This window comes from Gasterosteus aculeatus, chromosome 3 (genome assembly GCF_964276395.1).
Source record: "Gasterosteus aculeatus chromosome 3, fGasAcu3.hap1.1, whole genome shotgun sequence".
NCBI lineage: Eukaryota > Metazoa > Chordata > Actinopteri > Perciformes > Gasterosteidae > Gasterosteus > Gasterosteus aculeatus.
Window position 1 is genome coordinate 11,717,354 of NC_135690.1, and position 12,649 is coordinate 11,730,002.

A 12,649-nucleotide genomic window follows, 5' to 3' on the forward strand; every position below is an offset into this window, starting at 1 on the left:
GATGTCAGCTATCTCGTTCAGAGCTCTTCCTCAGTATCACTATACTCGGCCTGGACGACCTGTCTGGTGTGTTTCTGTTGTGTCTTGTATTATCAGAGAGGGGAGAAAGTTGCAGTGAAGAACCTTAAGTCTGTTAGAAAATAGCAACACAAAATCTGTTGTTGTTTTTTTCTTCAAATTGTGTTTTTAATTTGTAACAATAAGCCAAAATAGATAAAATACCATATTATTGGAAGTCTGTAGCCTTTGTAGAAATGGGGAGCTTAAAGTCTTAGTAAAGTAAAGTTTGTTAAACAAAGCCAAGCCAATTTTAAACAATAACCTATGTAAAATCCTAAATCAGGGGTGCCCAATAGGTCGATCGAAGGCGCTACCAGTCGATCGCGTGCCATCGATTTTTTTTAATGACGCCAGGTCACGCATGCGCGGTCTCTCGCGGGAGATGACCGAAACTAATGCTAATTAGCTATCATTGCTTACTCTCATTCCAGAGCAACCCAGGCTGACTCCAGTAAGATAATTATTTTTTCAAACTATGGCGTTAATTCATAATCTAACTGTGCTTTAATCCATCTATTGAATGTGTAATATAAAAGAGCGTTAAGGGCGGCATTATAATCAATAGTACAATAGATATCCAACCCGCACTCTCCGCTCTGCATCTGCAAAACTACTCGTCCCTCCCTCACTGAGAGCAAAACACTCGACTAGATCATGACTCTTTGCTGTCCTTGCGCCGAAATGGTGGAACAAGCTCTCTGACGACACCAGGACCGCAGAGAGCCTTCACATCTTCCGCCGCAAACTAAAGACACACCTCTTCAGACTCTACCTCGACTAAAGACTAACAAATTGTAGCACTTAAATTGTACTTGTAACGTCACTCATCTATAGCAAATTGTAAATTGGCTTATTTGAGGAAATTGCACTTTCTTGTTTCTTGTTCTCCTGAGTTTGTACCCTATGGTTGAATGCACTTATTGTACGTCGCTTTGGATAAAAGCGTCAGCTAAATGACATGTAATGTAATGTAATGTAATGTAATATTTCAAATTTCAGCCGACATTTGGTATGCAAGCATGTTTGTGCCCACTTTATTTACCCAAATAGTAAAATAATCCAGTTGTGCCAAAAAGTTTAGACTGTCAAAAACATTGCTTGATAATATATATATATATATATATATATATATATATATATATATATATATATATATATATATATATATATATATATATATATATATTGATTTAGTATTTTGTAAAGGGTTTGATTAATGTCCACTCTTAATTCTCAATAAACATAAATACAATTCAGTGGGGCGACTTTTATTTTGAAATATCAACGACGGAACTCGCAAAGGTTCAAAGGTCTCTTATCCGCTTCCGCGTTGTCCGAATTGGAACGAAGTCGGATAGAAGAGTTTTAAAAATACTTCTCGCAGTAAGTTTACGATGATGCTGTTTGTATACATCTCCCTGGCTTTTAGCTCATTAAATACGTATCTCCCCGTGGCATGTGACGTGCTTTTTGTCGAGAACATGTGACGTTATCCTAAACATTCCAGTATACAGTAATATAAGCTAGCGTGCTAATGTTAGCGCTTTAGAGGAACCTATATTTGTATTACTGTGTTAGCCGACTGGTCACTTAGCAGCAGATTGTTAAAACCCTTTAAGGCTCCAATAAATGAAAGCTGAAAAACCAAATGAAGTCGTAGCTAGTCGCTACCGTGTGTAGCACTTGTCCTCAAGAATGTTCGCTTGTGTTTTGCTTTTGTTTTGACAGGAGCACCTACGCTCAACCAGGCAGGGGAAAACAAAAAAAAGGCAGTGTTGTAATGTCAGCTGACGGTCTCCTGCTGCTGAGCTACTGACCCACCAACACCACCATCATGTCTCTGGGGGACAACCCTCACCTGCTGCTCGGCAGGGTCCGCTTTCTCAACCGCTGCATCGAGTGTTTCAAGAGGGGCGAGGCGTTGCCGGAGTGTCTCTGTTACGTCCCCAAGGAGGTGTGCTACAAGATCTGCAAGGATTCGTCGTCCGCCTCCTCGGCCTCCACCGGAGCGTCCGCGGGAGGCTCCACCGCGGGGAAGACGCTCGTCGCCGTCTTCGAGAGTCCGCACCAGGCTCCGCAGGTCAAGAGATGCGCCAAGTACAACATAGAACCGAGGAAAGGGACCTGCGTGCGGACAACGGGGGAGGAATATTGCAACAGCCAGGGCCTGTGGGTCAAAATCAATAAGGTGAGATTCTCTCTCTGAACAGGAGCCGTTCGATGGCTGCAAATAATCAACATGTGATGCTTTGGCTGTCAGAACTACAGCGCTTTACTAATTACATTACAATGCAAATATTGTCACATCAATATGTATTCTGCAGTATTGATATTACATTATTCGCCTATTTACAATCACATGCTATTATCTCGATTTGAAAGGCTGTATACACATAGTTATAGTTAGTGGAATATTTGTTTTCATGCTACAAACATGCTTTGGCAAAATATATATTTTTAATTGAGTGACTTTTTCTGTCCTATGAAATAAAAGTTAGCATGTTGTCCCTCCAAAATAAATGTTGGTTTATATAGTAAAATAGAAAATAAAAATGCCAGCTTAAAATGAAACCTAACTATTTTGATAATTAGATGTCATATCCCGCACAACCCCATTAGCCCCTCTTCAGCTTGACTGCTTTTGTCACGTGTCACTTGGCTTTAGATGATTTGAAATGCAGTGGGCAAACACACGTTGACATAACCATCCGTGTCCACATGCAGGAGCAACTGGAGGAGCACCGCCCGGCCCAGGAGCTGGAGGAAGGCTGGATCCTGGTGTGTAAACACAAAGAGGGAGGCGACAGGCTGGTGCCGGTGGAGTCGCCGGAAACCACCAGTAGACAACAGCAGCTCTTCGGCTATGACCACAAGCCCTGCAACAGGTGGGAGCAGGTGGTAAGCGTGGAGAACGCGCTTTACATGGGCTCCAAGCCCCAAATCGCTGAGTGCGACGAGGCCGCTGTCCAAAAGCTGAGGTGAGCATGTTTGTAATGTATCGGATCAGAACGTCAAGACTTTTTGGTTTGTCTTTAGACAGGTTATCAAATTGAGCTGTTGTTCCCCTTCAAATACCAAAGGTATGTTCCTCCCACCTGGGCATATGAATGTGACGAGGACTTGGTGCATTACTTCTATGACCACATAGGGAAAGAGGATGAGAACCTGGGCAGCGTGAAGGAGTGCGTCACCAGCATCGATGTTTCCTCTTGTTCGGTGAGTCCAGTGCTCTCAGGTATTTGCAATTCTTTTCTTTTCCTCTTCGAAACTGTCCAGACATCCGGACTTTGAAGTCTGCATCTGTGTGCATTCTCTATCGCCATAAGAATGACACTGAATATTCTGTTTTTTAGCCCCTGACGATATAGCCGATTGCATTCAATTGATTCAATTGAATTGGTTGTTGAAATGAGTGTTTCACTTAAAAGCAGTGTAATAAAACAAGTCAGTCAGTGGAGGCTCTAACACGTGGAATCACCTTGGAATTGGCTGATAGGAGGATCCCACCGGAGGGGCGAGCTGTCTGACGGACGGCGACACTGAAACCTACTGGGAAAGCGATGGCATGCAGGGACAACACTGGATTCGGCTGCACATGAAGAGAGGCACTGTGGTCAAGTAAGCAAGCGGCTGAGCCACAAAGTGGCAGGTCACAAGGAATCGGTGACGACTTTAGTGTGTGGGGGGTTTTTCTTGGCTATTTATTGTAATCTAAACCCGGACATCCCTGTCGTGGTTTAGATTACCTGAGGTTTGTCTGTTTTTCTGTTTTTAGGGAAATTTTACCACGTAGTGAATTTTTTTGATTTGCTTGATGATTAATTTAAACGGCGTAACACAAACCATTTTGCAACAACTTTGACTGTGTTTGCACTGCGAGCATCATTGTTAAACAGAGCGCAAACAAACCTCCTCTCGTCCCGCTTGCGTCCCGCGCTCTGTCCCGCTCTTGTAGACACGTCTTTATCGTACATAATGTGCTTCTCTTTGCTCTCCAGTAAGTTGATATTGACCGTGGACTCTACGGATGATAACTACATGCCCAAGAGAGTCACCGTGTACGGAGGAGAGGGAGACAACCTGAAGAAGCTGAGTGACGTCACCTTAGACGAGTGAGCTCTCTTCTGTTACTATTGTTGTTAAATGCAGTAAATAAATTGAGAAACACAGAAGACAAAATCTGATCTGTTTAACAGAAGGCCAATATCCTCCTGAAATCTTGGTAAAGCCCCATTTATTAGAAATGTTGTATTTATGAAGCACCTGCCACACTGAGGGCATTAAAGAGTGTTTGACTACAGTTGGTTTGAACCACCCCTGGTCTTTTTATGCCTGTAGCAACCTGATTGGAGAAGTATGTGTCCTGGAGGACATGACGTCCCATCTGCCCATGATTGAGGTCCGGATTGAGGAATGTAGAGGTAGCTTTTAAGCACGTTTTATGGTCATTTGAGATATTTTATCTGACTTAAACACTTCAATACACTTTATAGGGGGGAAGGGGGGGTTTGGCTGCGAAAGCCTGCTTACCTCGCCTACTTAGCTTCAGTAGTGTCGTAACGCACCTGAAACAATGCTTTTGGCTCCACAGATGAGGGAATCGATGTCCGGATCCGAGGATTAAAGATCAAGTTATCGTGTGAAAGAGACCTGGGTCTAAACGCTGATGTTTTCCAGTCCTCTAACTTGGTGCGTTACCCCCGTCTGCAGGGCAACACGCCCGAAGTCCTGTACCGCAGAGCACTGGTCATCCAGAGGTAACATTCATCTTTAGTTTATGTCCAGAAAGTTTTAAAAATGTCATGATAATTTGTCATCATTCATTCATCGTATGTCTGTTGTATTCTTCTGTCTTTCTATCCGCAGGTTCATTTGTCTCCTGGACACTGTGCTCCAACACTTGGTACCAGCCTGGGACTACAGTCTGGGTACCTTCAACCACATCAAAGTATGTCATTTTGGACCTTTTAAAATATACAAGACGGACAGTTAATAAGCAACAATAGACTCCAACTTGCTTACCAGATATATAATAAGTTCTATATGAAAAGGCAAACACCATTTGTGGCTTTTGTAAAAAAATGTAACGCTGTCATTGAGTACTGTGATGAAACACTGAAGGTATTAAGTGGAATGAAATAGTATTCTTTCAGTGCTGGTGGATACATTCTATAACTAATATTAATTATAGAATATATGAGAAGATGCAAGGAAAATTAGTTGCTCACGAATATTTGATACCATTCCACTACAGTAAATAGCTTGTAGTACGTCATCGTGATAAAAGGCTGATTCACTGACGCGTCTGTATTTTAAAACTGGAGAGCCAAAATAACCAAAGGACCTTCTGTGGCGCCCTCTAGAGCATAAAGCAGTTCCTGCTGCTGTCCAAACGCCGCTCGGCACTCATCACGCAGTGCCTGAAGGACTCCGAGACCAGTAAGCCAAACTTCATGCCCCGGCTGTACATCAACAGACGCCTCGCCATGGAACACAGAGACAACCCCTCTCTGGACAGCAGCTGCAAGAACACCGTTTTCAATCAGGTATAAGAAAAGAAAACACTTTGTTCGGTTTGATGATATTTATTTATATGAACGGCTTGGAGAAACAAGTATCCGAAGTTTGATGAATTTTTCCTCCTTGTAGGTGTATGAAGGCCTCAAGCCATCCGACAAATTTGAGAAGACTTTGGATTATAGGTGTGCAGACTTCTCAGGCTCATTTCTTGCTTGTACATAACTGAAACTCGAGGGAATTTGAATCTAAATGAACCGTCTTTCCTCTCTGCTCGTCAGATGGCCTGCGCGCTATGATCAGTGGTGGGAATGTAAGTTCATTGCAGAGGGAATCATTGACCAGGGAGGAGGATTTCGGGACAGCCTGGCTGACATGTCTGAGGAGCTGTGCCCAAGCTCAGCAGAGTGTCCCATGCCTCTGCCATTCTTCAGCCGTACGTCCAACCAGGTAAGCACTCCCAGTGCCCGAATGTTTGAACTCGTGAATTTGACTGGACAGTGTCCTCATCGGCTTGCTGGTCTCTCAGGGCTCCTTGGAGGCCAGAGATTACTACGTGCCCAACCCGTCCTGTAAAGAGTTCCACAAGTATGAGTGGATCGGTCAGCTCATGGGCGCCGCACTCCGAGGGAAAGACTTTTTGGTGAGTGATGCTGATTCTTCACCTAATTGAAGGTCGTGAACGACGCTATGGCGAAAGAAAAGGGGCGATGTTGAGGCTTGATTCTCTTTGTCCATCCTTGTAGGTGCTGGCTCTGCCCGGGCTGGTGTGGAAGCAGCTGACTGGGGAGGCCGTTAGCTGGAATAAAGATTTCCCAGCTGTAGATTCGGTTCTGGTGAGGACATTCGTATGGTTACACTTGCTCATTAAGTCTGAAACATTAGTTTATTGTCAAGATCAATATTTTTTATTATTATTATTATTTTTAATATATATTAAATTTGAGTTTACCTAAATGAATAAATCTTATCGCAATCAAATTGTTTTGAATTTGGCAAACGGCCCTTAAGGGGAGCCCCACCGTCTTGTTGCTTTCCCATTTCTGCATTCCACTAGAAAAGAAATGAAGCATCTCTAACTTGTGATGGGGCCACTAGTCCTTCATCGCATCATGTTACATTTGGATTGGTGTTCAGGTGAACCTGCTGGAGGCCATGGAGAATTTGGACCAGGAGACGTTTGAGTTCAGGTTCGGTGAGGAGCTGGTGTACACTACCCTGCTGAGCGACGGCCAGATGGTGGAGCTCATCCCCGGTGGAAGTAATGTGGCCGTTCGCTATGAGGACCGCAGCGAGTTCATCCGCCTGGTGCAGAAGGCTCGGCTAGAGGAGAGCAAGCAGCAGGTGGGACTAACTGTAGTATGAACTCGTCCAGCAGCTGTAGTGTGCGTGGGTGTTTATGTGTGTAGAGCGTATAAATCGACATGGCTGTTTGTGTATCACAGATTGCGGCCATGCAGGCAGGGCTGCTGAAGGTGGTTCCTCAGGCGGTGCTTGACCTGCTCACCTGGCAGGAAGTAGAAAAGAAAGTGTGTGGAGACCCTGAGATCACTGTGGAAGCCCTGAAACGACTCAGTAAGTGTCCAAAGAACAAGCCAAAAATGTAGTCAGGTTATCAAATCCACATGATCAAACATAGATAGTGGATTATTTTCATTTAATTATTGTTGTAAGAACTCATGTTTTTTTGTTTTTTTTTCTCACAACCAGCACGATATGAGGATCGTGAACAAAGTGACGTCCGAGTGCAATACTTATGGGAAGCACTGACAAGCTTCACTAATGGTCAGTTCACTGTTTCCTTGGTAACATTTTACAGAGGATGTTCATGCTGAAAACAAACACCTCTGCTATGAAGAAGAAATTACTGACATTTATGGTGAAAACGTAGTGATCTTTCAAATTTTGCTTTCAGAGGATCGAAGCAGGTTTCTGCGGTTCGTAACCGGTCGAAGTCGTCTTCCTGCACCTATCTACGTCTTTCCAGACAAACAAGGGTGAGTGCAAGTACATCCCCTACATATATATGTATAGTTGAAGATGCTGTTTTCTAGAAAACTGCTTACAATAGAACGTTTTCGTTTTCGTTTTCCGGATTTAGGTCCGAAACCACCGATGCACTTCCACGGTCGTCCACATGTTCCAGCACTCTTTATTTACCCAACTATCCAAGGTAAAGCAGTGTTCTATGTTTGGTTCATGCAGGATGTGTTACAATTCTCTTTTAAAATAGAATGTAAGTGTGTTTTATGGTGCTATACCTAGCTTTCATAGTCCATCCTACACTTAATTAAATTGATATAATGCTGACCCCTGATTTTTTTATAAAACTGCTTTTTATTGAAAGTAAAGTTACAGGAATGACCTCCAATCCTTTCCTATCTTCTTGTTTATTCTGTCCCGCAGTGCTAAAGTTTGTGAGGAGAAGCTACGCTACGCTGCTTACAATTGTGTGGCCATCGACACTGACATGAGCCCCTGGGAGGAGTGATCTGTCGTGCTTCACTGAGCCAACACCACCACTGTGTGAAATCATGGCATGTGTTTCACCATATCTACACAACAGTCAATTAATCCATGCTGTATATGATAAATAATTGGAAATATTACAATTACTTTTGTTTTTTTTGTGGGGGGATTTTATTGTTCTGAATGAAACTGAAAATGAAGGGATGTGTTTTAATTTGTTTTAGAATTTGTGGAAGGTTTTGATGTCAATGGGACATTAAAATGTAGTGGTTTGACTTTTCTTCATAAGTAATGTTGTACAAATAAAACTAAAAACAGCATCCATCCACTCATTATCTCTGACGGTTTATCCTATTCAGGGTTGCAGGGGGATTGACCCTCAAATTCACTGGTAATAAAAAGTGTTCTCAGTCAAACTATAATGCATGTCTTAGGACTGTGGGAGGAAGCCAAAAAAAATCAATCTAGAAAAAACACATGCTTAGAGTTAGCTGAAAAAAATACAATAAACACTTGGGTACAAACTGGAGATGGTGGTTTAGAAATATCATGAACAGCAAATCACTTAATTTGAAGAGGGAAACATTTTACAACAAACAAATCTTGTCATTTATTTGGTATAACTTGGACAAAACAAAAACAGATTTTTGTTAATACTGATTTGATTGTAGGACTCAAACACTAAAATCATGTTCTGTACAAATATCCACATAAATGCTTATAAATAGTAATAAAACCAAAACATTGAATTAGAATTTACCCCAAAGTTCTGTCATGGCCTTTGAAATAGTAGGTTGAACAAATATCCTCTCTGTGGCATTTACAGATTAAATTAATCATAACGATGTATTTGCTATTCTATTTTATTTTATTTACTGTGTATATATTGTGCATTTTTCATTCTCACTTTATTTACTGTACTGCTGCTATTGCGCACAAATTTCCCCTTGGGAATTTAAAAAAAATAATTTTTATCTATATTTTTGTTTCCTTATATTCCACTGCTATGTTCATACATCAAAAGTATTCTATACTGTAATATTATTTGGTGCATTTATTAATTGACTCACAGGGACTACAATCTGTCCAACAAAATCCATAAATTTATCATTGAAAAAACCTATGAGAATAACGTTGGCTGCGAGTCAGTTCTCGCGATAACACGTTTCTTCAAACCTTCCCATGAACCTTTGCGATTCCTCTTTCTAGCCGGCGCCTGAGAATGGGTACGTGTTTTCATGCTCGGGTCGGAGGGAGAATCTTTGTCCATCTGATGTTTTATGAAATGAATATTTCTTTAATAGTTTGCTATCTATTTGCTAAACATTATTTGAAGAGATGCGTCTTTAACTTAGCGGACTACAGTCAGTTTGTTGCGTTTTAATGAAAAGATTTGTGAAGGCTTTGCGAAGTCCTCCAAGATGGCTGCACTCGTTGGCCATGGAGTTGGCGTAAGTGTGATAGAAAAAGGCAAAATTCGCTGTTAATGAGGTATTCTAATATTGAAATGCGATCCAGTGTTCTGTTTAAATTCTGTCCTTCGGGATTAATGTTTACGTTCTTCAAAGCTCCAAGCTATTGGCGAGGCAAAGTCGATTTTAGCATTAGCTAGCCGGTTAACGCTGAACATGTCACGTTGCTATGCTAAAATTCATCGTAATGGTCGAAATAATTATTTTTAAATGAATGTAGCCACTTGCAATCTTGCATATGCCGAACCTGTATCTGTAACTAACGTTTACGTAAGCAAGTCCTAACGTGGACACACGAGTTGCATGTTAGCCCTTAGTAGGCCTACGTTTCTTTTGAGGGCCCAACATTTCTGTTGTGACTGGTGAATTGGAAGCGTTTTGACAAACACGTGCTTCCCATTCCGTTTAATAGAACTTCAAATTAATATAGGAATTCTGACTTTCATTTTGAATAATCGTTAATGCAGCTAACCATTGTACTCAATTCACGGAAGTGCAGGCACCATTCAGCTGATGGAGGGATCTTAGAAATGGCTTGAGCTACATGATGAAACCAATGGAATCCATAATTAATATTGCGGACAACCTATACCTTGGAGAACTGATTGCCCAAGCTCAGAAAATAACACTGCAGTGTCCTTTTTGTTGTATCATGATTTAACCCCCGCTCTTGTCTATTCTAATCTTGTATTTCAGGTATCTCCAGGGATAACTGGCATAAACGCCGCAAGACCGGTGGTAAACGCAAGCCCTACCACAAGAAAAGGAAGTATGAACTTGGGCGCCCTCCTGCAAACACAAAGGTATGTATGAGCCAGTGTTCACCTACTCTCAATCTACTAGATTTTGTAAAGCGTGAGTGATGAAAACATGACCTTAGGTTTGTCTTTTTGAGCCGTCTTGGTTCAAAGTTCTAGACCTACCAATGTTAGGACTTGTCATAGTTACACTGACCCGCTTCAACATATGCACTGTACGGTTTACAGTTCTGTCATAACTTTTATCGACACAAATTAATGTGTGTGTGTTCTCTAGATCGGACCTCGTCGTATCCACACCGTGAGGGTCCGTGGTGGAAACAAGAAGTATCGTGCTCTGAGGCTGGATGTTGGCAACTTCTCATGGGGATCAGAGTGTAAGTTAATTTCCTGTTCTATTTTTCATCACACTGCCTTTGTTACACGTCTTTCTATGATGATAACTTTGTTCAGTTCTGCTACTGATTGCAAATGGTGATAATACGACACCTGAGTAAGGCCTGTTCCCAATGTGTTGCCCTTTTAAAGATATGTTTGACTAAAATAGTGGGAGAATTGACAGCTAATGGCCTTTTAATATATGAATGCAGGCTGCACACGCAAGACCAGAATTATCGATGTGGTCTACAATGCCTCAAACAACGAGCTTGTCCGAACCAAGACCCTGGTGAAGAACTGCATCGTCTTGGTCGACAGCCTTCCCTACAGGCAGTGGTATGAGGCCCACTTTGCCACTCCGCTGGGACGCAAGAAGGGAGCAAAGCTGGTACGTGTGCCAGAATTAATGTTTGTTTTTATGCCGTTAAGTGAAATACGAATTTATCATGGCCCTTCGCCTGGTACTAGTAGGTAGCTGAATTCCCTTCATGGAAATTGGTCGCACCTCCATATATTTGCTGGCCTTTTGCACTAGTCCGACATTAAAGTCTAAAATGCACTTTTCAGGGGATGCTTGATGGTGGGCATATACTTGGTTACAACTTGCGTCACCAACCGAAAAGTAGTTTGATCTCCCCAAAAGTCTTTCAATGAAGATAACTTCAGTTCTGCTACTGAATGACAGTGATGAAAATGAAGACCCCCCCCCTTGCGCTGTTAATGTAGTTTAGGAGAGTTGTGAGCTTTTCATTTGCTTGAATGTGCACTAACTGAAGTGTATTCCCCCCCTCTACTGTAGACCCCTGAGGAGGAAGAGGTCCTTAACAAGAAAAGATCAAAGAGGACCCAGAAGAAGTACGATGAGCGTAAAAAGACAGCCAAGATCAGCCCGCTCTTGGAAGAGCAGTTCCAGCAGGGAAAGCTCCTTGGTAAGTCCACATGTCAAGTATTGTAGTAGCTATCCTAAAATGCTTTAGGGTTATTTAATCCGCATCTTTGTAAAGACTGGTTGCTGTTAGTGGTTAAAACACAAGACTCCAGTATCTTGTTAGATGTGTCTGACCTGTTTCCTGGGGTTCATAATTTAATTTAAATATTCTCATATTTTTATAGCGATGTCATTTTGATAATCTGGTCTTTTGATGTTTGGATACATTCCACTTTATTTAGATATAAATTTCTACGTTCAACCAGATTTAAAAGCACTAGAATACTATTTTCCTTCATGGCATGCGTTAGACTGTCTGATTTGGTGCACGTCTTTCAATGAAGATAACTTCAGTTCTGCTACTGAATGAAAGTGATGTTATTAACTACTGAGAAAGACCTGTTGCCTACATGGACCTCTGCTGCATTGTTGATTCACCCCATCTGGGGAAGTTGGATGGTTGAACTTGCCCCCTATACCTGTGTTGCCACCAAATAAAAACTTCTACCAATTATGTATTACAATGTAGTTCCATAACATTTCTGCAACCTCAAACAAATTATTTGAGTCACTTACTATTTGTTTGCTTAGAATTTGGTTTATCCAGCTCATCACTGATTATTTTCTCCCCTCCTGCAGCTTGCATTGCATCCAGACCGGGCCAGTGCGGCAGGGCAGACGGCTACATCCTGGAAGGAAAAGAGCTTGAGTTCTACCTGAGGAAGATCAAGGCCAAGAAAGGCAAATAGATGTACAGCTGTTTGATACTTCAATAAAATACAAACGCCACAAACTGTCTGCTGACACTTCATGACTGGATGTGTTTAAATCTTGTGACCAGCTTGGACATAACATGTGAGAACATTTTATAAAGTGCATTAATTCTAATCTATATATTAAGTATTAGTTGGTAACCCGTTTAATATAGTGTAAAAATATATTGAAATAATGGCGGTTTTATGTAATTTAAACTTACGATGTATTAAACCAATAAACTTAAGGTGCCTGCATGTTCTACAATAAAATCAAAGTAACTGTTCGTGGGGGAAAAGACTGACAAGTCTGTA

General features: G+C 41.7%; 2 protein-coding genes and 3 non-coding genes across 6 annotated transcripts in view; all 5 read left to right on the forward strand.

Moving 5' to 3' along the window:
• Positions 1–12,375, forward strand: part of rps8a (ribosomal protein S8a) — a 27,334-nt gene extending 14,959 nt beyond the window's left edge. The window contains exons 1-6 of one of the 2 annotated variants that reach the window (XM_040171871.2): positions 9,147–9,272; positions 10,215–10,321; positions 10,554–10,653; positions 10,867–11,042; positions 11,454–11,583; positions 12,222–12,375. In XM_040171871.2, coding sequence (XP_040027805.1) covers positions 9,269–9,272; positions 10,215–10,321; positions 10,554–10,653; positions 10,867–11,042; positions 11,454–11,583; positions 12,222–12,331 — 627 coding nt within the window. In that variant the 5' untranslated portion in view covers positions 9,147–9,268 and the 3' untranslated portion in view covers positions 12,332–12,375. Of the gene's footprint in view, positions 1–9,146; positions 9,273–10,214; positions 10,322–10,553; positions 10,654–10,866; positions 11,043–11,453; positions 11,584–12,221 lie in introns of those variants that run through there. The other variant, XM_078099299.1, reaches the window with a different exon arrangement.
• hectd3 (HECT domain containing 3) lies at positions 1,250–8,370 on the forward strand. The gene is made up of 20 exons (XM_040171816.2): positions 1,250–1,443; positions 1,789–2,248; positions 2,785–3,038; positions 3,141–3,276; positions 3,557–3,678; positions 4,059–4,172; positions 4,399–4,481; positions 4,652–4,817; positions 4,927–5,008; positions 5,424–5,606; positions 5,710–5,762; positions 5,859–6,027; positions 6,107–6,220; positions 6,324–6,413; positions 6,715–6,921; positions 7,023–7,152; positions 7,288–7,362; positions 7,493–7,574; positions 7,679–7,750; positions 7,984–8,370. Exons 2-20 carry the CDS (start codon positions 1,895–1,897, stop codon positions 8,066–8,068), a joined length of 2,571 nt encoding a protein of 856 aa, XP_040027750.1. The 5' UTR covers positions 1,250–1,443; positions 1,789–1,894; the 3' UTR covers positions 8,069–8,370.
• On the forward strand, positions 10,371–10,477 carry LOC120816712 (small nucleolar RNA SNORD46). Its single transcript, XR_005711896.1, has one exon. It is a non-coding gene; the product is annotated as a small nucleolar RNA SNORD46 (small nucleolar RNA).
• On the forward strand, positions 10,705–10,774 carry LOC120816710 (small nucleolar RNA SNORD38). The gene has a single exon (XR_005711894.1). It is a non-coding gene; the product is annotated as a small nucleolar RNA SNORD38 (small nucleolar RNA).
• LOC120816711 (small nucleolar RNA SNORD38) lies at positions 11,916–11,978 on the forward strand. The gene has a single exon (XR_005711895.1). It is a non-coding gene; the product is annotated as a small nucleolar RNA SNORD38 (small nucleolar RNA).
• Positions 12,376–12,649: the final 274 nt, after the last annotated feature.